The sequence below is a fragment of the Metarhizium robertsii genome (assembly GCF_000187425.2).
Source record: "Metarhizium robertsii ARSEF 23 chromosome Unknown MAA_Scf_4, whole genome shotgun sequence".
In the NCBI taxonomy this organism is placed as follows: Eukaryota; Fungi; Ascomycota; class Sordariomycetes; order Hypocreales; family Clavicipitaceae; genus Metarhizium; species Metarhizium robertsii.
Window position 1 is genome coordinate 2,569,148 of NW_011942182.1, and position 25,802 is coordinate 2,594,949.

The 25,802-nt window shown below is 53.9% G+C and overlaps 8 protein-coding genes across 8 annotated transcripts; 3 read left to right on the forward strand and 5 right to left on the reverse strand.

The window, feature by feature from the left end:
* Nucleotides 1-1,045: 1,045 nt before the first annotated feature.
* On the reverse strand, nt 1,046-2,006 carry MAA_11110 (uncharacterized protein; the record flags this gene model as incomplete). Its single annotated transcript, XM_011413076.1, has 2 exons — nt 1,046-1,515; nt 1,577-2,006. 2 exons carry the CDS (start codon nt 2,004-2,006, stop codon nt 1,046-1,048), a joined length of 900 nt encoding a protein of 299 aa, XP_011411378.1.
* Nucleotides 2,007-3,225: 1,219 nt separating this feature from the next.
* Nucleotides 3,226-6,945, forward strand: MAA_02914 (Zn(2)-C6 fungal-type DNA-binding domain protein; the record flags this gene model as incomplete). Its single annotated transcript, XM_007820912.2, has 5 exons — nt 3,226-4,017; nt 4,094-4,203; nt 4,266-5,774; nt 5,847-6,593; nt 6,651-6,945. The coding sequence occupies 5 exons, from the start codon at nt 3,226-3,228 to the stop codon at nt 6,943-6,945; spliced, it is 3,453 nt and encodes a 1,150-aa protein (XP_007819103.2).
* A 4,225-nt stretch (nt 6,946-11,170) lies between these two features.
* On the reverse strand, nt 11,171-12,760 carry MAA_02915 (WD domain-containing protein; the record flags this gene model as incomplete). Its single annotated transcript, XM_007820913.1, has 1 exon — nt 11,171-12,760. One exon carries the CDS (start codon nt 12,758-12,760, stop codon nt 11,171-11,173), a length of 1,590 nt encoding a protein of 529 aa, XP_007819104.1.
* Nucleotides 12,761-13,223: 463 nt separating this feature from the next.
* MAA_02916 (C2 membrane targeting protein) lies at nt 13,224-15,989 on the reverse strand (the record flags this gene model as incomplete). The annotated part of the gene is made up of 2 exons (XM_007820914.1): nt 13,224-15,684; nt 15,757-15,989. The coding sequence occupies 2 exons, from the start codon at nt 15,987-15,989 to the stop codon at nt 13,224-13,226; spliced, it is 2,694 nt and encodes an 897-aa protein (XP_007819105.1).
* Nucleotides 15,990-17,849: 1,860 nt separating this feature from the next.
* Nucleotides 17,850-18,646, reverse strand: MAA_02917 (uncharacterized protein; the record flags this gene model as incomplete). The annotated part of the gene is made up of 4 exons (XM_007820915.1): nt 17,850-18,205; nt 18,278-18,392; nt 18,487-18,591; nt 18,644-18,646. 4 exons carry the CDS (start codon nt 18,644-18,646, stop codon nt 17,850-17,852), a joined length of 579 nt encoding a protein of 192 aa, XP_007819106.1.
* Nucleotides 18,647-19,152: 506 nt separating this feature from the next.
* MAA_02918 (LETM1-like protein) lies at nt 19,153-20,521 on the forward strand (the record flags this gene model as incomplete). Its single annotated transcript, XM_007820916.2, has 2 exons — nt 19,153-20,345; nt 20,467-20,521. The coding sequence occupies 2 exons, from the start codon at nt 19,153-19,155 to the stop codon at nt 20,519-20,521; spliced, it is 1,248 nt and encodes a 415-aa protein (XP_007819107.2).
* A 1,137-nt stretch (nt 20,522-21,658) lies between these two features.
* On the forward strand, nt 21,659-22,388 carry MAA_02919 (SCP-2 sterol transfer family protein; the record flags this gene model as incomplete). The annotated part of the gene is made up of 3 exons (XM_007820917.1): nt 21,659-21,674; nt 21,894-22,091; nt 22,225-22,388. 3 exons carry the CDS (start codon nt 21,659-21,661, stop codon nt 22,386-22,388), a joined length of 378 nt encoding a protein of 125 aa, XP_007819108.1.
* A 771-nt stretch (nt 22,389-23,159) lies between these two features.
* MAA_02920 (Potassium channel, voltage-dependent, beta subunit, KCNAB-related protein) lies at nt 23,160-24,339 on the reverse strand (the record flags this gene model as incomplete). The annotated part of the gene is made up of 3 exons (XM_007820918.1): nt 23,160-23,930; nt 23,997-24,151; nt 24,222-24,339. The coding sequence occupies 3 exons, from the start codon at nt 24,337-24,339 to the stop codon at nt 23,160-23,162; spliced, it is 1,044 nt and encodes a 347-aa protein (XP_007819109.1).
* Nucleotides 24,340-25,802: the final 1,463 nt, after the last annotated feature.

Sequence of the window (25,802 nt, forward strand, 5' to 3'; positions counted from 1 at the left end):
TGCTACTTTACCAGACTCCGAGGCATGTCCGGACCGTGTTAAGTGAGGCTCCATGTCCTTTCTGACGCACGAACCTCCAGACGTCGTGGGCATCACCAAACTGCGGACTCGTGTGGGTAGACATGCAGGGCATGGGGGGGATATGCTTTAGTGTTTGGTACTTAGTTTGGTAACTTGCCCCGTGTGCCTGCTTTGGAGGTAGCAGCCATGTGCAATTTCTCCGTACATGTACGTACTTTACGCAGGTGTTCTGGACGCATGTCAGTCATTGCTTGCTTCTACCCGTAGGTCTGGTCCATGATGACTACGGAGAACCTAGGTAGTAGTATTGAATCGACTCCAGGGCTACCAAGGAGGGGCCTCCCCTCGACCTCTCTGCTCGGCCGTCGGTTCTCTCGGCCGCCACGCCATGCCAGCTTCCATGCTCTCGATTTATTTTCTCGTCGCTGGTTTTTGCATCTGGTCCGCGTGGAGCGTGGAGCAGCAAGTCACTGGTGGTGCTAGCAGTACTACGCACTGAGTAGTACTTCAGTAAAGTACTTATGTATATGGTACATGTACCTGGATGGGGTTGGGGCACGGAGGCCTGGAGCATGGCTGGGGGAACATTGAATGGAGCATCCCTCTCGAGTACGGAGTACGTACCTGGGCATGTGCATTGAAACCGCCTGGAGAGCCACGAGGCACCAGTTGACCTCATCAATGTTGCCAATCACTGCTGGCTACGACAAGCACTCCGACCTTTCCATTCGGCCCCTGACCCCGCAAGCGCCATATCCGAATCCCAGGCACGGGCTGTCGATGGGGAGAAGCGACGAATGAAGCAGGTCGACGATGGTGGCTCGGGTGGACTGCAGAGGCCACGGCCAGGTCCAGCAAGGTTCAAAATTTGCCAAGGTCACGATATATGTACACACAGCTCGTTGCTGGTGGTAGTCTGTATGTACGTACATACACATTACAATGCACATGGTATTACTACTCCGTACACTTTGGCACTAACAGTTGAGTCTTGTCTGATTCGGCCAAGGGAATAATTGTTGGACTAGTTGCCAAAACAGGTGTCCGGCAAAGCGACCATACATACAGTACGGAGTACAGTACACCCATCAGCCGGGAGGGGCGTGTCGCATGGACATTTCATCGTCATCTCGAGAACGTTCCTCACGAGATGGCCCACGCCCCCAGCCCACCCCCCAGTCTCGTCTGTATTAACGCCGCTCCATCCACCCCGGCCCGTGGGCCTTGATTGAGGCACTTCAAGCCTTTGCGAGACCCCTGCTGGAGCTGGCTTGATGGTGATGAAGAGACCAAGAGAGAGAGAGAGGCCAAGCTGGGGACGAGGACCAGGGGACTTGCGAGTGGCTCTCTTTTCTGCTCGGGGTCGAGGGGATACGCGCGCGAGCGACACAGAGAGAGAGAGAGAGAGAAAGGGAAGAGAAAGCAGAGACGAGCGCGATATGACTTGGTGCTTGGTGTTCCGTAACAGAGCAGAGCTTGTGCCAACACCACCATCTTTCAGGCAGGCAGATTTTACCTGACCGTCTTTTCTTTTCTTTTTCTCTTGTATACATACGGAGTACTCGGTGTTTCTTCTGGAGCAGAGAATCACCACGTTCCTGGCTGGCCAACACCATTCCCAGCCCGATTGCTGGACCAGGACATCCCTTGCAAAGCCTTGGTCTTTGGTAGAAGTTTGCGATCCCTTGCTCGACCTTCGGACCTTTGCCGGCCACTCGCCTGCCTGGGTGATACAGCACACCTGGGCTCAAGTCTAGCCTCGCCACCACACCTTGCAAGTTGCAAGCAACTGACGGAAGTGCATCTTGGCCGCGCCGCACACCGTTGTCTGGTTGTGCAACAGATCCGCCGTACAGTACGTCAACGTGCGGTAGTACCGAGTACGGGCCACAGATCAGAGTCTTGTGGCTTGGTGCCTGTGTCGCTGCCTCTGGCGTCTGGAAGTCTTGGACGCAGCCATCGATCCCATCAACGGCGCACAGCATCGTTGCGTCTAGCGCCCATTATCCCGTGTCCTGCGCGTACCAGACGTACAGAGTACTGCTCGGTACAGTTAGGCAGGGCACCTACAACGGGTCACCAAGCATTAAAGAAAGCATCGGGCCAGCAGCGCCGCCAGCGCAAAAGCAACGTCGAGTCGCACGCTGGTTTGCGCATCTGGTGGCCTGTGTCTCCTGCCCGTGTTGGTGGTTGGTGGTGGTGGTGCTCCCCTTGGACTTGGGACGGGTGCTACGACGTACGTACATACAAAACTCATTGTGCATGCAATCACCACACGGTTGTGTTGTATGTATGTACTCCGTACTCCATACTCCATACTCCCTACACCAGCTCCAGACACTGGCGGCCAAGCCAGACAGACCAGACTGCAGACTGCAGAAGATTTGCAGACCGCAGGACGCAACCCGCACACATCTCCGCGCCCCACTTCCGTCTAACTCGAACCTCGACTCGACCTGCGCGCTTCCTTTTCCTGGATAGCTCCAACTTGTGTCTTCGGCATCCAACCGTCTCTGCCCAACTGCTGGTCCAAGTTTGCCAAGTTGCCTCGCCTTGCCTTGCCGCGTCTCGGCCTCAGCCCAGGGTCGGTGCTATCTTGCCTCCGTCAACGAGCCTTTTGCCCGTTGCTTCTGCCTCGCCATCGCCAGTGGTCGCCATCCAGAAAAGCTACTTACTCGTCCGGACCGGGAGCGACTCATTCACCCATCTATGTCATCATAGCTCGCCAGACCAAAACGTAGTGAGGCAAGAGGCCAGCCGGTACATACACACATGCTGAAGCACTGAGCGCGCACACATCAGACCGGACCAGACCAGACCAGACCAGACATCAGACACTTCACAACTACTACGCTCACACGCTCACACACACCACACGTATACGTTGGTCCAACGCGCGCCTCTTCGTCCACACACCCCATGTCGACCATTGCTCCTTGACTCCCGATGTCCAAGACCCAGTTGTAACCGACAGACTACACTTCAGCTTTCCGAGCCTCATCGGTTTCTCAAGTCCCTCGGTGCGCCTTGGGTGCGTCTTGGTGCTCCTTGGAGCTTCTCCCCGGGGCTGGTGCCGGGGCCGGGTGCTCGTTTTGTTATTTCGCCCTCAGCCCATGGAAGCTGGGCCTTTCCGGTCCCTTGCCTCACCATCTGCTTCGTCCCTGACATGTCTTTGTCCCGTGGCTGTACTTAGAACGCACAAGCATGGATCCGGGACCAAACAGCAAACGTACTCGCTTTGGGTCGTGGTCTGCTTCTCCAACGGCAACTCCCCTTCCTCAACCTCACAACGCAACAACACCACGATCTCATCATACTCAAGCTCCCCACCCGCATCCCCCCCCGCCTCCCCCTCCCGTCTCTCACTCGCATCATCATACTGGACCGGGCACATATCAACAACAATATCCGCCACGGCCAGCCGAACTCGGATCCGGCCCTCCAGCTTCAGTGCCTATACATGGTCATGCGCAACCTCCTCTTCCTGATCACGACCGGCGACAACACGATCAGGAAACCCTTGCTCCCATGCAAGACCACTTTCGCCAGCCGGGCCATCCTCAGCAACAACAGCCTCATCACCCAAGCCAACCGCCGTCACCCGCTCATCCTGCATATCGTCAATATCCTCCCAGAGACTCGGCCATAAAACGAGAGTCTGGCGAAGATCCGAGGCGCTCAAGCTCGGCTGGAGGACATGCGCCAGACTCTCTGCCTCATACGCCACATCCCAGCTCAGTCTCGCATCCTCCTCCATCGCACCAACCCGCATCAGCATATCCGCCAGAGGGCCAACAGCGTCATATGGGCTATGAAAATGGACCTTCGGTGCCTCCCACCCCAGGAGTGTATCGCCCTACCAGCTACCCGCCGCCAACGCCGACTCACCAGGCTGCTTACGAGTCCCATGCAAGCTATCCTCCAGCAACAGAGCCCTTCTACGGCGTATACACATCGTCTGCCGCTTCAAAGAAGAAGAACACGAGAGCATCGCAGGTAAATGTGATTCCTGCTACGCTTTCGTTGCATGTGAGATTGTGAATGTACCTGCTAACCTTGGGCAACGACGTAGGCTTGTGATCAGTGCCGACAGCTCAAGGCTAAATGCGACGAGACAAAGCCCTGCAAGACATGCCGCGATAAAGGAACAGAGTGCCGGTACCGCGATCCGGTACCCAAAGCGTATGTGTTGCAGATGTAGACCGGTCCAATGGACAATCAGGACACTGACCCGTAAATCACAGGACCGATAAGGCTCAGGCCGATATTCTCGAGGGCATTACCATGCTCCAGCACAGCCTTGCCAGCTTGGTGGAGCAAGTTGGGCGTATGGACAGCCGGATGACCAAACTAGAAGCTTCTGTCGGCGGTCATCCCAACGGTAATTTGGTCAAGATGGACCCCGCTGCAGAAGAAGAGCAGCTCAAAGCGCTGCGAAGAAGTCCCTTTGGCGATGAATCTGAGACGGCGCATCAGTTTTACAGTAGCGGCACTAGTCGTGATTACTTGGATGCTGGTGCCGAGCGTGCGCCCCTGGAAATGATGGCCGAAGATGAGTTGGAGGCAGAGCCAGGGCCACCAGTGCCTCCCGGAGAGCCTGCGATTCCCATCAACCATACTACGCTTGCTGGGTTGCTTCTGGACTGGCCGTGTATTAGTGACATTGTTAGGCCACACCTGGAAGCTGAGGGTATTCGACATATTACGGAGTATCCCATCAGTCACGAGCAAAACCGCGGTGTACTCATTGTATACGGTCGTGGCGAAGACGCGCATCCTTCGCGGCATTTGAGGGAAATTACAGACCACGGCCAACTTGACATGGGAGACGAGTCCTCCGATACAGCATCTCCGTCCCCTGCTGCTGATTGGGGACACCTCGGTGGACTGAGCCCTGCTGACCAAGTGGTAGAGTATAAGGGGGGTGTCTTGGCGAGTGATGGAAACCCCGATTTCTCCGAAGAGAAAGTTTGGGCCTACGTGAGGAGTTTCAAAGATCATATTTTAAACATGCATCCAATCATTCAACCCAAAGTACTCAACGACTGGGTACAACATTTTTTGAACACCTTGCCATCAAGGTCAACATATTCAAAGTTTCACAAGCCTTCGAAAGGTGCCTTCGCGGTAGGTAGCATAACCCCAAGTATGGTCACGGAGATGGCAGGATCGAAGCGCAAAAGGTCACCTGTACCGGAAGGATCCGAAGTTCCTGCAACGCCGACCACGGGGAAATCTGGCAGACCCGAGAGATCAATACATAATGCACTTGTTCTCACCATTCTCGCCTTGGGCAAAATTTGTATGCACAGAGACCGAGTTTACGACGCCGTCCATCAGGTTGATCCTTTGCCTCATGGGAGTCCGTCCGCTCGGAATGGAATTCCACCGTCTCCCAGCCAGGGTTCACCCCCGAGCATCTCATCCCAGTCTCTCTCATCAGGGGGTCTGGTGGCGTCCCCGAAGGAAGCAGAGCGAGGATTACAGAGCAGGCGGTCATCGATTCATGGTGGGAGTACAGGGACATCAAGAGGCAGCCTCGGGTTGAAGAAGAACTACGAGGCTATTCCGGGCTTGGAGTACTTTGCGTTTGCCACAGACATACTCGGGAATCATACAGGCGCCTATAAAAACATGAAGAACATCTACGCCTTGATTTTTGCTGGACTGTACCACGGGCAACTTGCCCGTCCGATGGAAAGCTTTGCGTTTATTCATCAGGCTAGCCACAAGTTGCAGGTTATCATGAGACCGTAAGTTCTGTTGCAGGAACCAATACAGGGGAGAAAAAAAATAGGCAGTATCGAGCTAATTATGGTTTGCAGGAGCCTGGATAAGCTGCGTCGAATCAAGACAACGGATTTGTCAATGATACAAGAACCGAAGTATAATCAACTGGCTTTGACCTTTTGGACTTGCTTGCAATTGGAAAGCGATCTCATTGCAGAGCTGCAACTCCCTCCTTCTGGATTGCTCTCCTATGAAGAAAATATGCCGCATCCAAACATGAGCTTGTTGAGTGGATTTGACCAGAGAGTCCTCGACAGTTACTTGGCGCAATTGTATCTTCGAACGCACCTGAACAGCATCCATCGCATGTTTTACGCCCCAGACAAGATTATCAAGGAAGCAGAATCAAAGGAGCTAGACCCCAAGTTCAACAATGTTGGATTAGTCGCTGATGCTGTGTCAAACATGCAGTGGGTTGCGCGGAGTTTTGCCTTCAAGGAAGATGATCCCCCGGCAGACGACATTCTCGCGGCCCGACTGCGGGCCAAATATTGGGGCGCACAAGTCATCACATACCGGCCCTTCATTCGACAAATTCTACAGTGGTCAGAGAAAATGCAAAAGCATCCCTCAAGTCCGAACCTGCAGGCTGTATCGGAATTCCGACAAGGCATCGCGGCGCCGGTCATCGATCCGTCGGCGAAGTCTCGCAAAGATATTCAACCAATGGTGATCGAATATGCGAAGCGAGGCATCAAAGCGTTGATTGAGAGCACGCGGGCATTTCACGGTTTGGGATCGGAACGACCAATCATTACTAATGTCTTTGGAACTGCACATGCGTAAGTTTATGATGTCACGGAAGCAGAGACGGTTGCTAACGAGTTGTCTTTTTTCAGTCAATGGGGAAATCTCTTGGTTCTGTCGGCATGTTTTAGAGACGAGGTGCTCTCCTCAGAGATTGATGCAAGTCTTCTCATGATGCTATTTTCCAAGACCATTCACTTTTTAAAACAGTCCAGTACAGCGACGGGTTCTCTCAAAACAGACATGCACATACTGGAAGGCATTCAGCGAGATTTGTTTCCCCCGGGAGTCGATACGAAGATGACGAGAAGCTTCTCAAGCAGTACCAATTTACAGACGCCAAAACTTCCCATGGCAGCTCCACCGCCCATGTCCAACCCCAATTAACATATCGGGACATGTTGTTCTCGGCATTGGTGCAAAACGCGAATTGACTTGCAAGTCTTCAACTCTCTTGGTTATATTTCATGCAGCAAGACGACCCAACCGGCCAATTCTGTTGATTCGACCTTTGTCTTTCATAATTGGTGAGGTACGGGACGGTATAAGATATTTTCCCCTATATCTGGCGAGCCACTTGGCGAGGATACCTGGCTTAAGAGGTTACAATCTAGCGGCGTACTACAGAATGGATGGGTTCTACAAAATCGAAGTGCAAACTCAACGACGTGGAACACGACATATAACACATACGGTATGACGGGCATGTTTCAGCAGCTGATGGTCATGCGAATGCTGTCGAGCACCGGTACGAATTGGGGAGACCTATATGATTTTCCTTCTTCTTCAGCTCTATAAAACTTGCATAAAGGCTCTTCTTTTCTTCTTCTTTTTTTCGGCAACCATGGGCGTGCATTTCTGGCGAATACTACTCGGTCGGCTCACATTTTTATTTCAATCCTTGTTGTCATTTTTTTTACATCCTTTTTCTATTCAAGTCTATTGGCTATTTTGTTTTTTGCTCGCAATCTTACTGCCATTTCCTTGTATGGTAGGAATAGCTTGTGTATACCCCAGGCTGGACGTGGAGGAGATACCAAGACGGGGCCTGTTTCCCGAGATGAAGCAGGGCAGGTGGATAGGCGCATGGAGGAGGAGGATCATTACATTTTTGGAAAGATTGGAGGAAGGTCTGGGCGAGTGGCGGCGATTAGGGATCCAGGTCGAGATGGAGATGGAGACACTACTAGAAGGATACTTTGGACGTGTGCGAGTTGCAGGCGACAAGCAATGAAGACAAGTTTTCGACCATGTACGGGAGTACTACTATAGTCTGTGCTACGTACGTTTTTGGCCGCGGTGACACGCCACCAATCTCCTGGACACGTACATAAGTTTTGTTTGATGAATGTGTTGGCAAGGCTAGATCAGGTCAGCCAGCCACGCATCGTGCGTCCCTCGGCTGCTGGATCCTTTCTGGGGCTAGTAAGTAGTATTTTGCGAAGTTGTCAAACATTCAAGAGGGCGGCCAAGACTAGGTGTCAAGACAAGTGTCCACAAAATGCCACACCGAGCAAGGCGTTGGAGATGATGGCACACTGTCGGTCGGTCGACCATCGATCATGATGATGGACCCGTGTTGCCGTGAACTCCCTCTCCACCCTTGCACGACGGATAGAGAGAGAGAGAGAGTACTCCTTGCTCGGTGCTCCATTCATCACGATCCAGGTCGGGCCGCGGCGACGATGTATGTAGAAGGTCGGCCATCCAGCCGGCGGCAGGGGCTGTCTTGTCTCGTTGTTGTTTGTCTCTCTTGATTTTATACGGAGTACGTACTACCAAGGACGCACAAGCAAAACCAGAGACTTGTGGCCGAGCAGCCGCTTCCTTTTTCCGCATACGGAGTATGTATGTACTCGTACGGAGTAGCAAACGCGGCACGGCACAGGCCAGGGCCATGCATGCCGCTGGCACCCTTGCTATTCCAGCCCCATGCCAGATGCCAGGTACCGAAAGAGAGTCAGTCTGGTTGTCACGCGAGCAGCTGGACGGAAGAACCATGCGAATGGCACTCCGTATTCGGTATGTAGCTCCCGTACGGAGTAGGGCGATCGGGCAACAGGGGGGGGAGGGGGGGGCAGCCTTGTCCCTTTTTTTTGTTTATTTTATTTTATTGGATTCTCAAGACAAGATCGGTTTGGTCATACATCGATAGGGGTTCGCGAGGGCCTGGGTTGCGGGCGGCTTGGACAGAGCGGGCGTTGGGACACGGGGGGTGTGTGCTCGATGAGGGCTTGCCGGCTTGATGGACGGAGTAGGCTCAGCGGAAGAGGCGCGGGTGGCTTTCTTGCCGTGACTGGCCTGGGACATTTTCTTTTGTGCGAAACCTGACATGTTGGGTGGAGCTCTGGGGATTTACTCTGTACGGAGTACCTTGGCCGTGGAGGGAAGGGAAGGGGGTGGTAAATCCGGGGCCGATGAGCATGGGGAATTGGAACGTATCATGGGAGAAAGGAGGTGGAGGATGGAGAAGATGGAACTTTCCATGACGGGCAAGGACGCTGGCGGATGTCGTGTAACGACGTGGACGGTGGCCATGGTTTGTTTTGGGCAGTCCTGGGGGCCGAGTGCAGTTGCGATTGGGCTGACGGCTGACGGGCACGGAAGTGTAGATTACATACTAGTTGAATTGCTGCATGGCTTGGCGTCCGATGCGGGATGGCGTGATGTACTTGTTTTTTTGAAACATGATGGCGATGAGATTGCAGGTGTTGTTGGACCGGTGAGAGTGGCGATGAAGGGGACTGAGATGACTTGGGCCAACTGGTGAGAATGACGGCGGTGTGCCGTGTATCAGTTCATCATGGTTGCCTGCATGTCATGCGATTACGGATGACAGAGACGGGCAGGCGTCTAAGACGTCTTTTGCTGGACATGGTATATACGCCGCGGAGGCGTCGATGAAGTCGTCGAGAGGAACATGAAGTTTCGGTCCTAGGTGCTTCCTTCGTATGGGTCGAGGCGCACCATGCCTTCAAGTTGGAAGGACAAGACACATCTGGTATTTATGTGGTTGGGGAAGTAAATGCATATATATATATACATATATAGCGAACGTGAACTTGGGCCATCTCTGCAAGGCTGACTGACTACATCTCCATTGTTACTACAAAGTCTGCCTGGGCACCCCCAGCCTGTCCAGTTTGTGTATTTACATACCAAGTTCATGGTGAAGAGCCCTTGACGCAAGCATGTCCATGGACTGCTTCTGGGCTCTGGTATTGATTTATTCGGATACATTGGTGCCTCGACTAGGTCTTGTTAGCAATCCAAGTTTCTGGGGGTGTTGGAGTCGAGTTGACGCTGACTCTTCCATGACAGGGTGTCCATCAGAGAGTTGCAGCCCTAAACCAGCTCCTTGATGGAGAGCGGTTCTGCAAAACGTGTTCGGTTGCTGAGGCCTACATGTCGACAAGGAGAAGTGACGTCGAATGAATCCTCGCCGATGAAGCAAGCGTCCATGTCCAGTCGGCTTGTAGTTATGTAAGTAGCACTTGAGTAGGCACGTGCCACACAGCCAGCATTCATCCTCTGCCATCTGGCATGATTCATGAATGGTCTGACACGGCCGTTTCCTCAACCGGACTCGAATGCGCTTTGCTGGTTGCTCTTGAGTCTTGAGTCTTCTTGCCGGCCATCATTCATCGCAAATGGACCAAACACTCCAAGACAATGTCACCAATGGTATTGGTACCAGGTGGCAATCGATGACTGGTGAAGGGTCATTCGAGAAGAAGCCGTTGGAGCAATCTTGCTCACGGGCTCTTCCTCTACTTTGCCTCTGGGTTTGAAGGGTCATGCATCTCTCCCTGTCCTTGTGTGGGCATAGCTCGGGCTCTGAATATGCGTCTTCAATTACCGACAGAATATCGGCGTCGACAACATGCTACGCTGGATAACGAAATATAATGCTAGAAAACACGCACTGAACATCGTTCGCAGCAAGGTCTCCCTCGCCCAGCGTGTCATTTGAACCAGACGGTAAGAATCACCTCCGGGGATTGCGTATATTATAGCTGATTGCATAACAAAGACCGAAACAAGCCGACTCAGAGTTCATATGGTGACTGGCGACGCCTGCATGTTCTGGGAGTGTAGATTATCCAGTCACATTAAACGCCATGGCTTACCAGCACCTGGAGACTGATGTTTCCGAGACGGGAGAGCTTGACAACTATGCAACGGGGTTGCAAAGACGGTCCTACTGATGCCGTGGTAGCGAGGCAATACTAGGAACGTTGAATGCTAGCTCACTGGGTTCTGGTCTGGGCTGCATGTGCCGGGTCCGTCTTTGGGTGTCGAGCCGCAGACATTTTCACGTATCATGTTGAACAAGGCGGCGAATTTGTTCCCCACAGACGAGGACTACCAGTCGAGATGTTTACTAGACTTTGAATGAAGCCGGGTGGAAAGAGCCGCCTCCAGAAGCATGTTTATCAGCATGGGATACAATCCACAAAAGAGTCAATCAAGCGCAGTAGAAAGGAAGAGGTATATTGACAAGGCAGCATGGCCTTGCCTACCTAGATAAGCAGAACCCCCAACGCCTCTGCAATGCCAAAGCAAAACATCTTCATCTTCTTTTTTCCCCCCCAATCCCAGTCCCGAAATGTTACATGGCTCCCATCATCAAGCTCTCTAGCATACCGCCCGTCTGGCAGGCAACCTGCGCCCTCTGAACCTCACTCCTGACCCGTCTATGAAGCGTTCTAAAGCCCTCATGCAGCTCCGCCGATCCGCCGACATACTCGGCATACATATCAATCAGATGCAGTCCCACCTCGACGCAGACACTGACATACCGGGGGTCGCATATATGCCCGCACACCCACTTCAGCACAGGTTCAACCCTCTGCTCGTCCCTGTTCTCGAGCGCGTCTCGAACAGCACTTCGGTGCCGCAGCGCCAACAGCAGAGTCAGCACGTTGAGGGACGTGTGGTCCGGCGACTTGCGGTCGAGCACCTGGTCCAGCGCACGAGCATACCGCGCATGCCGGAGATCCTTCTGCCAGGGACGCTCCTTTTTCCGAGTCGCCCGCGGCTCATTGGCGATGACGACGTCGGCGCCCTCCCCCACCATGTCCAGCTTGTTGGCCGCCTCGATTCTCCGCTTGCGCTTCGACTTTTTCGCATCATGTGAGGCAATCGTGCCCGCGACGAGGGCGGACATCTCCCTGTCTCGCTCGCGTTCGCGGCTCGCCTCCGCGCCAGTCAGACGCGTCTTGACGCTCAACACACCAGACTGCATGCCCACCGCCAAGTGGCGATCGCTGGCGTCGCCCCCGTCCCCGGAGGGGATCACCTGCAGAGACAGCACGGGCGACTGGTACTTGACGCTGTTGACGACATTCCACCCCGTCATCTCAAAGACCTTGACGTGGCCCTCCAAACCACCCGTCACCAGCCGCCGGCCATTGGACGCCAGGCTCAACGAAGTAACCGTCTTTTGGTGGTTGCTAATCATGTGAAGTGGTCTGGCGGCAACCAGGTCCAAGACACAAACTGAGTTTCCCGCCGCGGCGACAACACTCGTCCCCGACGGCAGGGGCAGCACGTCCTCGACGGGGGCGGCGTGCTTGAACGTCATGACGGCCGAGCTGCTTCCCGTCCTGGGATCCCACAACTTCACCGTGGAGTCGTAACTCCCCGACACGACCATGCTAGACATGGTCCCGGGCATAAAGTTTGCGCACCGCACGTAGTCGCTGTGCCCGACAAACGTCGCCGTCGCCTCGTTGCTGGGCAGGTCCCAAAGCCGCACCGTCCTGTCGTCGCTGGCACTGACAAGTGTCGTCAATTCTGTGGGCGAGAACTTGGTCGTCCAGACAGGCTGCTTGTGTTCGGTCCAGGTCTTGAGGATCGCTCGCGAGTTGACGTCAAAAACCTGCATCTTGCCCGTGTCGTCGCCAGCAACAAGGACCTTGCCATCCTTGCGGATGTCTCCGCTTCTGGCGACATCGCCGAACCGTGTAATGGTCTTGAGAAGTTTGCGTGTGCGATTGGAGTAGATTTGGACGCGGGTGCCCGTCGTGACTACGAAGGAGTCGCTGTTGTAGGAGATGTTGGTGACGGGGTAGCTCGTGGGCGACGGGATGAGCAGCTGGTTTTTAAACGTTTTCCAGTACCGCCTCTCGGCCGTTACTGGAGATGGCCCAGACGGCAGTTTGAGCTTTGGGAGAGGTCCCACCTGAGCTGCTGCCATATTCGTTGTCTTGCGATTTTATGGCGACGTGTGAAAAATTGTCTGTGAGATCGCTTGCCATGCCAGTGTGTTTGGTAGCCATGATTTTTTTTTTCTGCCGCTTCGAGATTCAATGCGGTCAGACAGAGCGGGAAAAGCCCCGCGTGGCAGCCTTCCCATAATGGGACTAGCGCGTCCCCCAACCTCTTGTCCCCGTTAGCTCTCGTACTCGGTACTCCGCAGTATACCAAAGAGCTTTTGTACGCCCGAGGATTCAATTGCTAGAATGAACATGTATCAAGTGGGAGCTTGACAGCGAGAATAAACACACTCAAGAATACGATCGATTTTATGTAGTCCTATAATGCTTACTATCACCCGGAAATGTGCTTGGGCGCATCTCAAAAACGCCGATTTGTTCTCCCAACATGCGAAACTATATACAATACTCATCTTTATATTCAAACAAATCCATAGTCAGGTCTTAATACCCGCCCCGTCTCCTAGATCGTCCAGCGCCAATGTCAATTCGTTGCATTTCCTCCACGAGTGCCAGTTCCCCTCCGCCATTAGCACCGCTCATGATGGGCAAGGGAATCTTCGCAGGAAGCGGTGGTCCTGACCCATAATGCGGTGGCGCATGGTTCTCATTAGGGTAATCATATGCGCCCCCCGGATGGGCTCCGCGCGTGGGAGTATACTGGACTTGACGCCCCTGATAGTTATCAGGAGAAATTGGAGCTAGCGGGCTTGATGCAGACGGGGGGAGGCTATTATGGCCAGCAGACGCCCGAGCCTTCTTCTGAAGGCGATTACGGCCACCAGTTGGAGGGGTACGCGGGTCTTCCGCTTGGCTATATGAGGGCGGAAGTGGTTGCTGTTGCTGTTGCTGCTGCTGCGTTATTACAGAATCTGGACGGGCAGCAATGCGAAGAGTCCTTCGTCCGCTCGGGGGCATTGGTTGCGCCCCTGATGGTGACGGCCTGGCACGAGGTTCGGGCGATGTCTGCTTCCCCCTAGGCTCTGGCTCTGGCGCCCACGTCTCCATGGGAAGATGATCAGAAGGATCAATCTCTCGGCCATCATGAGTGATGATCTTGGCATTTGGGTCCACCCGCCCTACGCGAGAGTCGGCAGCTCCAGGAGAGCCCATGGCGGGGTTAAATGCGTCGTAGGAGTCTGGTCCGAAAGGAACGTCAGACTGCCTTCTATTCTCTGATGGGGGCGGTGCCGGGCTGACGGATTTGCGGCGAATAGTGTGCTCTGGGTTAGGATTCGGACTTGGGGAGTTTCGTGATGTAGTTGCCATTGGTTCAGGTCGGCTGCTGTAAGTCACCATGGCGCGCCCGTCGTGAGACTGAGGCGTGTATGGGTGTGGAGAGGTGGTGTAGGATGGCGGCCCTTCACTTCGATGACGGCCTCGTGGTGGAGTCGCGGTTGGTTGTGTATACCGACTCTCATACCGGCGGTCCTCATAGCCCCGGTCCTCGTATCTCCGGTCAGCAAACTCCTGTGATAGTGCCAGGTCAACTCCAGGAGACAGAGACGGAGGAACTGCAGGTGTGCCATAGCTGGCTGGGTTTCGGATGTGTACAAGGTCGAAATCGCTATGCCTGCCGGGTCGCTGTTGGTGACTGGACTGTGACGCCTGTGACACTTGAGACAAAGTATTCGAGTAATCCTGAACAGACAGAGGTGAAGCTGCAGTAGGGTATGCGCCATAGTCCTGAAGACGATCTCTAGGGGTTGTGTGCACAGGAGATTCAATCGCGCTTTGAGGCATTTGGCTGGCATGAGTGTCCAGCGCCATTTCACTCTGGTACACCGCTGCCCGAGAGCTGTGTCTGTTGGACACCGAGGGCGAGTCCGGAACATCTTCAACGGTGGGCTGCATGGATCTGTGCTGAGGGCTATAGCCAGGGCTTTGTGACTGGTATCGCGACGAGGGCGATTCATAGGGCGAATCGTTTCGGGACGCGATAGGAATTGGAGCCGATGATGTTGGATCATAGGGTTTGAATACAGGTTGCCCGGGATATGCCGCTATTGAGTGTCTGTGAGCCTCGCTCTTAAGAACATCCTTTCTCATCGGCACCGGAGATTTTTGCGGCGAAACGTCGTACGAGCCGCGATGTGAGACTTCTGGCCCTACGCTGTTTTGCCTGGATCGATGGGCCGGAGGCGGTGGGGGTGCTTCGTCCTCAAAGGGCGGTTGTGAGCCTATCTCTGGGGGCAACTCGTGGAGCTCAGTAAACGAACCCTGGGCTGAACGAGAGTCTGGCTGGTCGTAGGGAGATGGTTGAGCCCGCTGCGAGAAGCCACGATCGTCTTGGTATCGTGCCGGAGCACCATATGACTCTCTCGAGCGATGGGCATGGCGGTGGGCTGAATGCGGTGAAGGTGTATAGTACTCGGGTTGCTGTCTGACGCCTTGGGGGTGAGGGGGTGTGCTGTACTCGACAGACTGAAGGGGTGACTGATTGGGAACGAAACCAGAATGTGAGGCAGACTTGCTGTGTGACCGAGGGGCAGCGTGATGCTGATGGGCTTCCGGCTGTGAGGCAACTGCAGCTGGGGGAGTGACGGGTGCCTCTCCTGTGACGGGGTCTGACGGCAAAGGTCGCCTCTTGACGGGAGTTCTTGGCTTGGCTGAGCCTGTGGCATCTTGCTCGGTGGCAGTCTGCTGCCTTTGCTTGGCTGCGGGTTTCTCAGGACGTGGCCTGGTATCGTAGAATGTGATTTCAACTCTGATTTCGCCAGCGTATTTGCCTCTGCAAGTCAAGCCTTGCCACATATCGTTCTGGCCGCCTCCCGGAACAATAATACCCTTCAAGTCAATCCACGACTCTCCAATCAGATCGGTCTTCTTGTCGTCGGTAAAAACAGATATCTTGAGCTGGTAGTAGTCTGGCGAGTCGTGGACCGTAAATCGAAGCTCTTGGTCCCTACATGGTCATGGTCAGCCTGTGCGAAGGGGCGAACTGCAAGTGTGCTCCGAAGGCACGCCAAGTACATACCACTTGGGGGTTTGGCCTCCTCGAATGTCTGTCGTCGTCTTCTTGGCCTCCTTCCCTAGCCTCGCAGCACAGTAAGGGTCCTGCTTGCCAATCGTCTTTCTGTTGGGCAAGTTCTTGGCCCTGTCGACAATGGCCACCAGAGTGCCGATTATGGGCCCGTCAACCGACATGTCGGCAAAGATGCCAGCCGTGTGGGCGCCGTTGAGGGCATATGACTTGGTCTTGGTGGCCATTTCCGCAGACGTGATTGCGTCTGTCGTCGGAGAGCTCGAGGTGTTCTAACCGGGAGCTCCAGATTCAGTGCTGCCCTGTGGTGGTAAGCCGACGAGACGATGGCGCTTCGGCTTGTTTACGTCGGCATCTGCCGGGTTGGGTCAATTTGAAAAGAGCGGCAGGGACAAGAGAGCGAAAGCCCAGCAATGGTGCAGGAAGATTCAAATCATGTGTAGAGAAGCGATATAAGGAATGCTATCCGTGTCGGAAACGGGGAGCACAATGTCCTGATGCAAAGACAAAGGACAATGGCATGCAAGAAGGGAAAAAGGGAAGAGAAGGCGTTGTGCTGAGCAGGCGATGAGCTAAGAATGAGAGGCGCGAGGCGCCCTGTTATGCTTCAGCTCACAAGCGATTCGTCGACGGGCAAGTTTCAAAGCAGCTGCGAGCTGCGAGCTGCAAGCTGGGTGCCGGGCGCAGGGTGCAGGGTATGAGAAGCTTCAATCAATGCTGAGTGGTTGGGCGGCCGGATGCGGCGCTGCAGTGCGCGGGCTCTGGTGGACCAAGCACGGTTGAAGCCCCCCTGCAAGCCTGAACATCAGCACACTGAACCGGGTGGCATAGTGCTGTAGTGGGGCCCCGGGTGGCTGGGCGGTTCACTGTGTTCAAAACCCGGTGGCTGGAGGCTGGGTTCAATTCAAGGCTCCAGTCCAGCCCAGTTCAATATGTACATATTGACTCCATACCAGCAAACACAATGTCGAGTGCCGCTCGACGGGCAAGAGAGAAAAACACGCGGTTAAAGTTTCTCAAGTTGATCTCCCCTGTCTCGTGCGTCCTCCGGTGCTTACAGGTTCCTGACCAAAGTTTACTAAACGCTCGCTGCAGTAGGCATTCGACAACTTTGGGACGTTTGAAATTGGCCCATTCAGGAATAGACCATCGATCGTTGTGCCCCACCGAGCGCAGCGGAGTTGCAAGATCCAGGGCGAATATGCAAGGTTAACGTGATTTAATTGCACTTCCCCCAGCAATCACGCCAAAAGGCCATTGCTCGAGACAAAACAACAGTCAGTACAATCGGCCCCTCGATCGATACCAATCGGCCCAGCGAGACGAGTCCAACGTCCTTTGCCCCCTCCCCATCTTGCGGCTGCACCGAGGATCGACAGCCATTTACTCCTGCAGCGCCTCCATGGCTAGCGTGGACGCTGACGTCGCCCTCGCGCCGTTATGCACAACATGGGCCGTCTTGCCCCCAACACACCAATCAGGCGTCATGATGCTCGTTGGTTTGCGCAGGAGCTTGCGCCGACAGATGTCAATTGATAAAAATAAACAAAAAGAGCTTGCGGAGAACTGCCACCAGGGTTCCCGCCTTGCGCGTGCCGGAACGTGGTGATGCCCAGGTGGGCCGTTCTCAAGTTTCATAAATGAGCATTTCAGCAGAACATGCTTCACGGCAGCACCTCGAGATTTCCACCATGAACGCATTATACCCATGGAAACCTTAACAGCAAACCTTGCTTGGGTGGCCAGGCACCAGGGTGAAAGGGGTCATGAGACACTGTACGGAGCACAATACTAGTACTTCGTACCCGTTTGCGTCGCCATGGCCACGGTGTCTCACTGGTCGCGCTAGTAAATACATAGTCTGTTACTATTTCCCATCGCCCTTTGTCCGGCATGTCAGGCAGGTTGTTGGATGGAAACGGCTTCCAGAAGCTTTCTCTGAGCGCTTGCTCCATGTGTCTAGAAGTAGTAATACTAGCACCAGGGTTTGTTCACCCCCTGGACCGGGGGAGGGTCAAGGTGACAACATCAGTGTCCACGACGATGCCGACAAAGTATCACGCCAAGCATTTATTTATCCTCTTTTGCTACCAGTCACAACTCCTGCCCAGCAGGTCCGCCAAGTCCTCGAGATATTTCCTATCCAAATCATCAAATCCATTCTCAATCGTGCAATCAACGTCAATAATAGCCACCACCTTTTTCACCCCACTGCCCCCAGCGCTGGCAAGAATCGGCACCACAATCTCGCTCTTGCTGTCACCGTCGCAGGCAATGTGGCCTGGGAACTTGTCCACGTCGGCTACCAGCTGCGTCTTCTGCGTAGCTGCAGCGGCACCGCAGACTCCACGGCCAAATTCAATTGTCTGGCAGGCAACTTTCCCCTGGAAGGGTCCGAGGATGAGTTGAGGTTTCGTAGACGAGGGGTCAAGAACGTAGAAGCCTGCATCCAGTGTTATGAATGCCTCTTTTCTATATTTGGATACGTCTCCTCAGAGGGACTTGGACTTCATACCCGCCCAGTTTACTTCCTTGCTTGGGGAAGGAAGGGACCTGTAGGCGTGCCACAGCAATGACGCGGCGTTGGCGAGATTGCTGCCAAGGTCAGAGATCTGCACGTCGACACAAAGCTGTTTACACAGTCATCTTACCAAACCTGGTATCAAATAAGTAAGTATTTGGTCAATCAGGCCACACGTTGGAGGTATGGTGTAGGCATCTCACCCAGTTGCGCTGATCTATAAACAAGCCCTCGGCCTGCATCAAAACCTGTTCATAGGCATCGTCTTTGGTGACGCCATGTGCAAAATTGGACGCATCAGCGTGAACCTACATATATTAGTGTAAGGGCAGAGCAAACGAGCCATGACGATGATGGTACCATTTTGACGATTTTTGATCGTTGAATTTTCCAGGATTTTCCAGGATTTTTTGATGCATCAGATTTAAGATCAGTTGCTTATGAAATTTGGGTAAAATTATATGTACGGCCATCGATGTCGTGATTTTTGAATGTGGGTATACTTTCTTTAACAGACGCCAAGATTAGTCACCGAAATGGACATGGGTTGGCCCACGCCAGGTGCATTCACATGTGTGGGACAAGTAACTATCAGACACTTATCCGTTCCAGATTATGCGCTCTAAAGGCATATTATGGAGTTGCTTGAATTTCCGTCTTGAAACTTTTATTTCTTATACATGTGTGTGCAAAGTACTCAAGACGCAGTTTACTATTTATGAGCCAGGCTGGAGCGATTCTTGCCTAAACATCTATGGTGCGGCATACACAATGCTCAGGGTTGCCTTGCAACAGGCCGAGCCTATCTCGCCGCAAATAACACACGATAATCACATAGGTCATGAAGGCGTTAAAACATAGTAATAGAGATGCCATACAGCGCTAGCACATCACGGGGAAAATCATCGGCGCCTGATCCTCCCAGGACAATTGGAGCCACTCCCGGCCAGTGGATCCAGCTGACCAATGAACACGTTGACCACCCACACGACATCGGAGCTCAAGTCATCATCATCACCGCCTACTTTTTTTCAAGCCAACATCACGAACCCAACAAAACTACTGCCATGAGTGCGCAAATTCCTTGGCGGCGCTGCACCCACCGCAGGACCTGCATCACCATCTCCAGGCCTATGATTTTACAATCCCACAGCTCCTATGCATTCTTTCCTGCTCACCAATGGCGCGCGGCGCACAACCAGGTACCTCCTCGCCGTGAAGCTCGACCTCCGAAGAGCCCGCTACTCAACCCTCCAGCGTCGACTCGGCCGCCGCCACTAGACGTGCCGCAGCGGAGCGCCTCCAATTCTACATTGCAGTATCTCTTCCAGCTAGGAAAGGGCTATTTGAAATTTTACAAAGATGGACTAAAGGCTGTCATGGCGAACCGCAGGCTGCTTAAGGAGAAGCTTGAGAGGACGCCAGCAGACGACCGCCCGTCCGTATTCAAGCCTCACTACGTCCCCAAGACCTTCTCCCGCGCGGATTGGGTCATGTTGTGGCGCGTGCGGCACGATATGCTGCGGCTGCCGCTCTTTGGACTCATGCTGCTCGTCATTGGGGAATTCACCGCCCTGGCAGTCATCTACGTCGACGGCGTGGTGCCGTACACATGCCGCATTCCAAAACAGCTGTACTCGGGCCTGCAAAAGGCCGAGGGCCGGCGCAGGGCTGCCTTTGACGAACTCGAGGCGCAATACCCCCACGGCGTACTGAGCCCCCGGATCAGCGCGCCCGTGGCCAGAAAACACGTCCTCAGGAGCTTGCATCTCTCGGGCATGATGTGGGATCGACTGGGCTTCACGCCCCCGGGGATGTGGCAGATCAAGGGCAGACTACGAATGGCATTCCTCGAAGGCGACGACAAGAACCTGATAGAGGACGGGGGCCCGGTGGGTTTGGAGACGGAGGAGCTGAGAATTGCGTGTGCAGAGCGAGGGATAGACGTTCTGGGCAAGAGTGAGACGGAGCTGAGGAGCTGGCTGGGGGATTGGTTGAGGTTGACGGCGGCGGAGGACATATCTGAGCGGCGGAGACGCATGGCCACGTTGTTGTTGACGAGGTGAGTTTTTTTCCCCAAGGCCAACGGTCCTTTGAGATGGGAAAGGTTACACTATTGCGCCGAGTAACCGGGGCGGGATTCGGAAAGCGTTTGAGAGCTGACTCTTTGCAAAACAATATAGGCCGGAGCATTGGCCCCAGCAGCGGGACTTTGCCGTTCCTGATTGGGAATTATAAGGGGTGGGATGTGTGGTGGTGGTGTACAAGTAGGATATTGAATCTTGATGGACGGAGGGATTGGCAGATGAGGCGCATCAACAAAGTTGGCACTGCATAGACAAAAAAGGAGCATTCTGGTCTCGCATCTCTGTTGTACAATATAAGCATAGTCTGCACCAGCTTTTGGGGAATTCGGAGCATCAAGGCTTTGGGCAGTTGATAGAAGCATGTAAACTACAATATGTGGGAATAACACGTTGGCATAACGTCAAGGGCACGTGAGAATGTCTGGTACTGATGCACATGGCGTCGCCAAAGGTCGAATCGATGTCCTAATCGAGTCCGAAACCCGGTGTCGTGCGCACAGCGCCCATCTGAGCACGCACTGCCGAGAAGGCTCTCCCAATGTCCAGATATCTCGGTGGAAATGTCGTGCTTTGCCCGGAATTACATACCAGAGAGTACACTCAACGTGCCTTCGGTATAACTTGACGCTCCGTTCGGGGAGCGGATCGCTAGCCCGCCCACCGCGCCTCCCCTAACGTCTCGACTCCGAACGGAGGCAGGTGCGGCAAACACACTTGACCCAAGGTACCCCGAACCCACTGTCAAGCAAGCCCCCAAGGGGTCAGAGACAAAAGCTGCGGGGAGGGACTGGACTCAGGGTGATAGCCGAGGGCCAGTAGTACATTGGTGCGGGGAGGACATGGGGAGAGCGGACACGCTTATGGAGTGCATGGCCTCGCTGTCCCAAGAGTTCTCATGAAATAGTCATCGCAGTGCCCATTGTCAAGGAGGTAAAAACGGAGATGGGCAAACCCCTAATACGGACACGGTCGCGACTTTTACTCTGGAGCAGTGGAGCTCGGCTGCTTTGGCCGCAGCTCTCCAGCAACGGCACATGATGTCAGGCCGAGGTTCCCATCACATGCCTATGGCGCTTCGCATTTGCTGCCCTCTCACCCCCAACCAGCCACTAACCGAAAATATGAACAGAGGGAAAGGCATTTAAACTTGAGATCCCACTTTGCCTCCGCATTCCTCCTTTCCGGAAAGCTTCAACTTTGCATTTACGAAAATCCCGTCGTGCAATCTTCATCTCGCCCTCTTTTTCTCCCTCTCAGTTTCAATCAGCTTCAATAGCCATCATCCAAAATGGGTTTCGCTAACGGTGCGTATTTCCACACACGCCCCCTTTGGCAATCTTGTCGTCCCCACGAGACCACGTCGCGCCCCCCCGGGAATTTCACATGCCGCCAGCTGCGTGGCATGTTGGCAATGGACGGAGGGGTCGGGACGGAGGCAATCAGCGACTGATGCGGGAAACGCGACAAGCCAAAACAGAGAATCAGGAAACAAGCCTTACTAACGAGCCGGCCTCAATCTCTAGCCAAGTTCCCTGCCTCGGCCGCTTTCGACGTCATCGACAGCGTCCTCTCCGGCTCCGACGCCGAGCGCAAGGACGCCATCAAGCAGGCCAACGGTGTCTTTGCCTTCACCCTCAAGAACAAGGCTGGCGAGACGGAGAGCTGGCACGTCGACCTCAAGGAGTCCGGCCGTGTTGGCACCGGTGTCGGCAAGCCCACTGGTACGTTTTTGCCAAACCCCCTCTTTTGACCTACAAAAATCTACCATGATACCGTCTTGTCTCGGGACCGATGCACAGATGGGATTAGTAGAGGAGAAGGGAGGAACGAATGGAAGCTGACTCGTTGCAAAAGTCACCCTGCTCCTCTCCGAGGAAGACTTTGGCAAGCTCGTCGATGGCTCTGCCAACCCCCAGCGTCTGTTCATGTCCGGCAAGCTCAAGATCAAGGGCGACATCATGAAGGCCACCAAGCTCGACCCCATCATGAAGAAGGCCAAGTCCAAGGCTAACCTGTAAATACACTCATTCACGGGGGATACCAAGGGTTGGGTTCACGGAAGAGGTGGACACCGGGCGGGTGTGTCCGAGGATTGGATGTAGAATTTCAAGGGGAGGCTATATTCTGTAACATAAAACGACGGGATTAGTTCACCGTTTGCATCGCGTGCGTTACGCATAGACGAAATACCAAAAATATCATGGTTGAAACTGCGGCTTTTCATCCCGTGTGTTGTAGTGCCTATCATGGGGGTGTGGCAGTCGTTTAAACCTACACCAATGTAAGCGTCATCGCCCATTGTGGAATCGATAACTGGCCCCCCCCCCCCCCCCCCTCCCTCCTCTTCCCCCCCCCCCCCTTTTCTTCTGCTCGCCAATCGTTTCCTTGGGCGCCCTCACGAGCTCGTTTTCAGTGACATGATGGAACATTGAAGCTTGGTGCTTTTTTTGTTCACTGCAGTTGGTTCATGTTCCATTTCGACGTCGAGTTTCCAAGTGCCGACGACAAATCGGGCGTCTTGCAGCCCGGATATATGTGGAGTTTGCCGCGCCACCAGGGATTGAACAGAGAGCCAAGCATGCAGAAAACATATTTACAAGAACAAGCCTTTTTTTTTCATGTTGTCATTCGAGATAACTACACGCTGACGAGACGGCGGGGTCCACATGTAGAAACAATCTTGGCTTTTGTTTGCTCTCAATCACAAAAGTATCCTTGTCGTATGCCGTCCATACCGCGTAGTATTCATTCAATATATACATGCGTCTTAAAAGTCAAAAGGCCTCAATCTAAAATCGCATCACAATAGCAGGGGGCTTATTGTTCAAAACTTCGTCAATCTCATCCATAATCTCCGGTGTCAGCTTATCCACGGCTGCCACGGCCTTGCAATTCTCATACACCTGCTCCGGCCGACTGGCACCTGTGATGGCGGTACTAACATTCGGGTTCTTGAGAACCCACGCCAAAGCCAACGTGCTCATCTTGATGCCCAGCTTGTCTGCAATGGGCTGCAGCTTGTTGACCTGCTCGATGATGCCGTTCCAAGTATCCTTTGTCGTGCGGCCCCAGAAGCCTTTGATAAACTCGACGCTGGTCTGGTTGAAGCGCGAATCCTCAGGAATACCGTCCTTGTACTTGCCGGACAGAATACCCTGGCGCATGGGGGACCAGACAGTCAGGCCTAGACCGCCATTCTCGCGGTAGAGGTGGGCGAATTCCGTCTCGACCTTTTCGCGCTGCAGCATGTTATAGGCAGGCTGTTCGGTGACGGGGCCAATGAGGCCGAGCTTGTCGGCGTAGCGCCAGGCTTGGGCGATTTCGTCGGCGTTCCAGTCGGATGTGCCCCAGTAAAAGGCCTTGCCGGTGTCGATGATGTGGTTGAAGGCGCGGACGGTTTCTTCCATGGGGGTCTGGCGGTCGGGTCGGTGGGCAAAGATGATGTCGACATACTCGAGGTCCATGCGCTTGAGAGAGGCATTGACACCTTCAACAATGTGCTTGCGTGAGAGGCCCTTGTTGTTGACAATGTTGTCGCCAAATGCTTGGCCCCAGTACACCTACAGAATCATGAGCACACCCCCTATCGATTGCACAGGAGACGGTAGCGGCGCATGTGCTCTCACCTTGGTCGAGATGACGAGGTCGTTCCTCTTCCAGCCAAACTTCTTGATGGCCTCTCCCATGACGATTTCCGACTCGCCGCCAGAGTACACCTCGGCGCAATCGAAGAAGTTGACGCCGCAGTCGTATGCCGCCTTCATGCAGGCAAAGGTGCCCTCTGCTCGCCATTATTAGCACCCGTGAAAATTTCCAAAACAAGGCTGGGCCCTCTAGACATGGTAAATTACCTCTGTCAACGTGGCCACCATAGGTGAGCCATCCGCCGAGCGAGATGGAAGAGACCTGAAGACCAGAACGGCCCAGGAATCGATACGTCATGGGGGGCGTGTCCTCCGGCCTAGACATGGTGGCAGAAAAGCAACAGAATTGGAAACTATGTGGTGAAACGAAGCACTCGAGGTGATGGGAGTCAAGACTCCAGAATGACAGCCAAGTGAGCTGGTTATATACCCCGCGGCGAGAGGATCATGTTGTGTGTCAAAACCCATGCCGAGCTAATGATCATCACCACCCCCACCATCGTAAGTTAGCCGCCTACCACAAAGACTTGACCCCTCGCGGCGTGATGGAAGTCTGCTGGAGCTGTTTTCCACGAGTCCCGACCCTGAATAACATTGAAAGCACCTGGTACTCTGCAATTTGCCGCATCTTCCACCAACGGGAGCAATGGGCTCTAGAGCCTGAGACTTCGGGGCGGAGGCACGTAGTTTTCTGACCGTTACAATTGCCCGAGGCGTGGTTGAGCCGGGTACATTTCGTTCGGATACACGTCCCGGTCAAGAGTCATTTGCTAATGTGGAGGATTTGTAATCAAATCGGGGGCCTGAAGGAGAATCCATGTGTGCCGTGCTTGCGCGGTTTTTAGGGTTATATCCGCCATGTTATTTCCAGGTACGTACAAGAAAAAGATGCTGCTGCTGCCCGTGATATTTTATACAAGACATGCGAATTCTGCCCCTGCCGTATCCGTGCGCCGGTCTTCCTATCCTGTGCTTAACCCGCAAGCATCTTTAAAGAGTGAGGTGCATTGCAGGGTAGGCTGGAATTTTAGACCCCGACCTGTCTTTGGCCCTTCGCAGCAAAAAGGTGCATCTGCTCCCTGCAAACAAAACGTGCCCCTCGAGGTAAATACATGCCGTCTGGCCCGTCCGGAGATGGTAACAAAACCGGCAGGGCATTCGTGATGTCAAGCATGATACGCAACGGAGTGCCGAGTAGTTACCGGTCGTCTGCATCCATCCGCCAGCCGGCTCAAGCAAAACACCAAATCTGGCCGAGGGGCATTAATTCCCATGCCACAAAAGACGGCACAATGCCTCGGAGACGCGCCAGCAACTGACACAACTCGAAGGTCACCGGCATCACTATCCCGCTCCGAGACTGGGCAGCACAGAACCGGTCTGGCCCATGAGGCCACATGTGGTCATGGCGTACGGAGTTGATGCACACATACATACATTACTACCCCGTATTATACTCTCGTATGGTTTCTGTGATGCAAGATCAAAGATTCCCGCGCTGGGGTTCCTAGACATCCAGAGCCATGGCGTGTTTTGAAAGGAAAAGTGGAAAATAGCGGGATACCCGATCAAGGACAACTGTATATTGCAATATGACGGTAACATACATAGGAAAAAATCAAAACATTTCATGCCTAATGTTGTCCCTGGAACCCTGCCGGGGTCTCTTTGGTTTGGAGTCGGCGAGCGCTTATTGGGGAGCCCTGGTGTTTCCAGACTGTGGAGGCTTTAGAGTGCACCCGCAAAACCTGGAGCAATTGATGCGCATTGACGGACCGCGAACCAGGC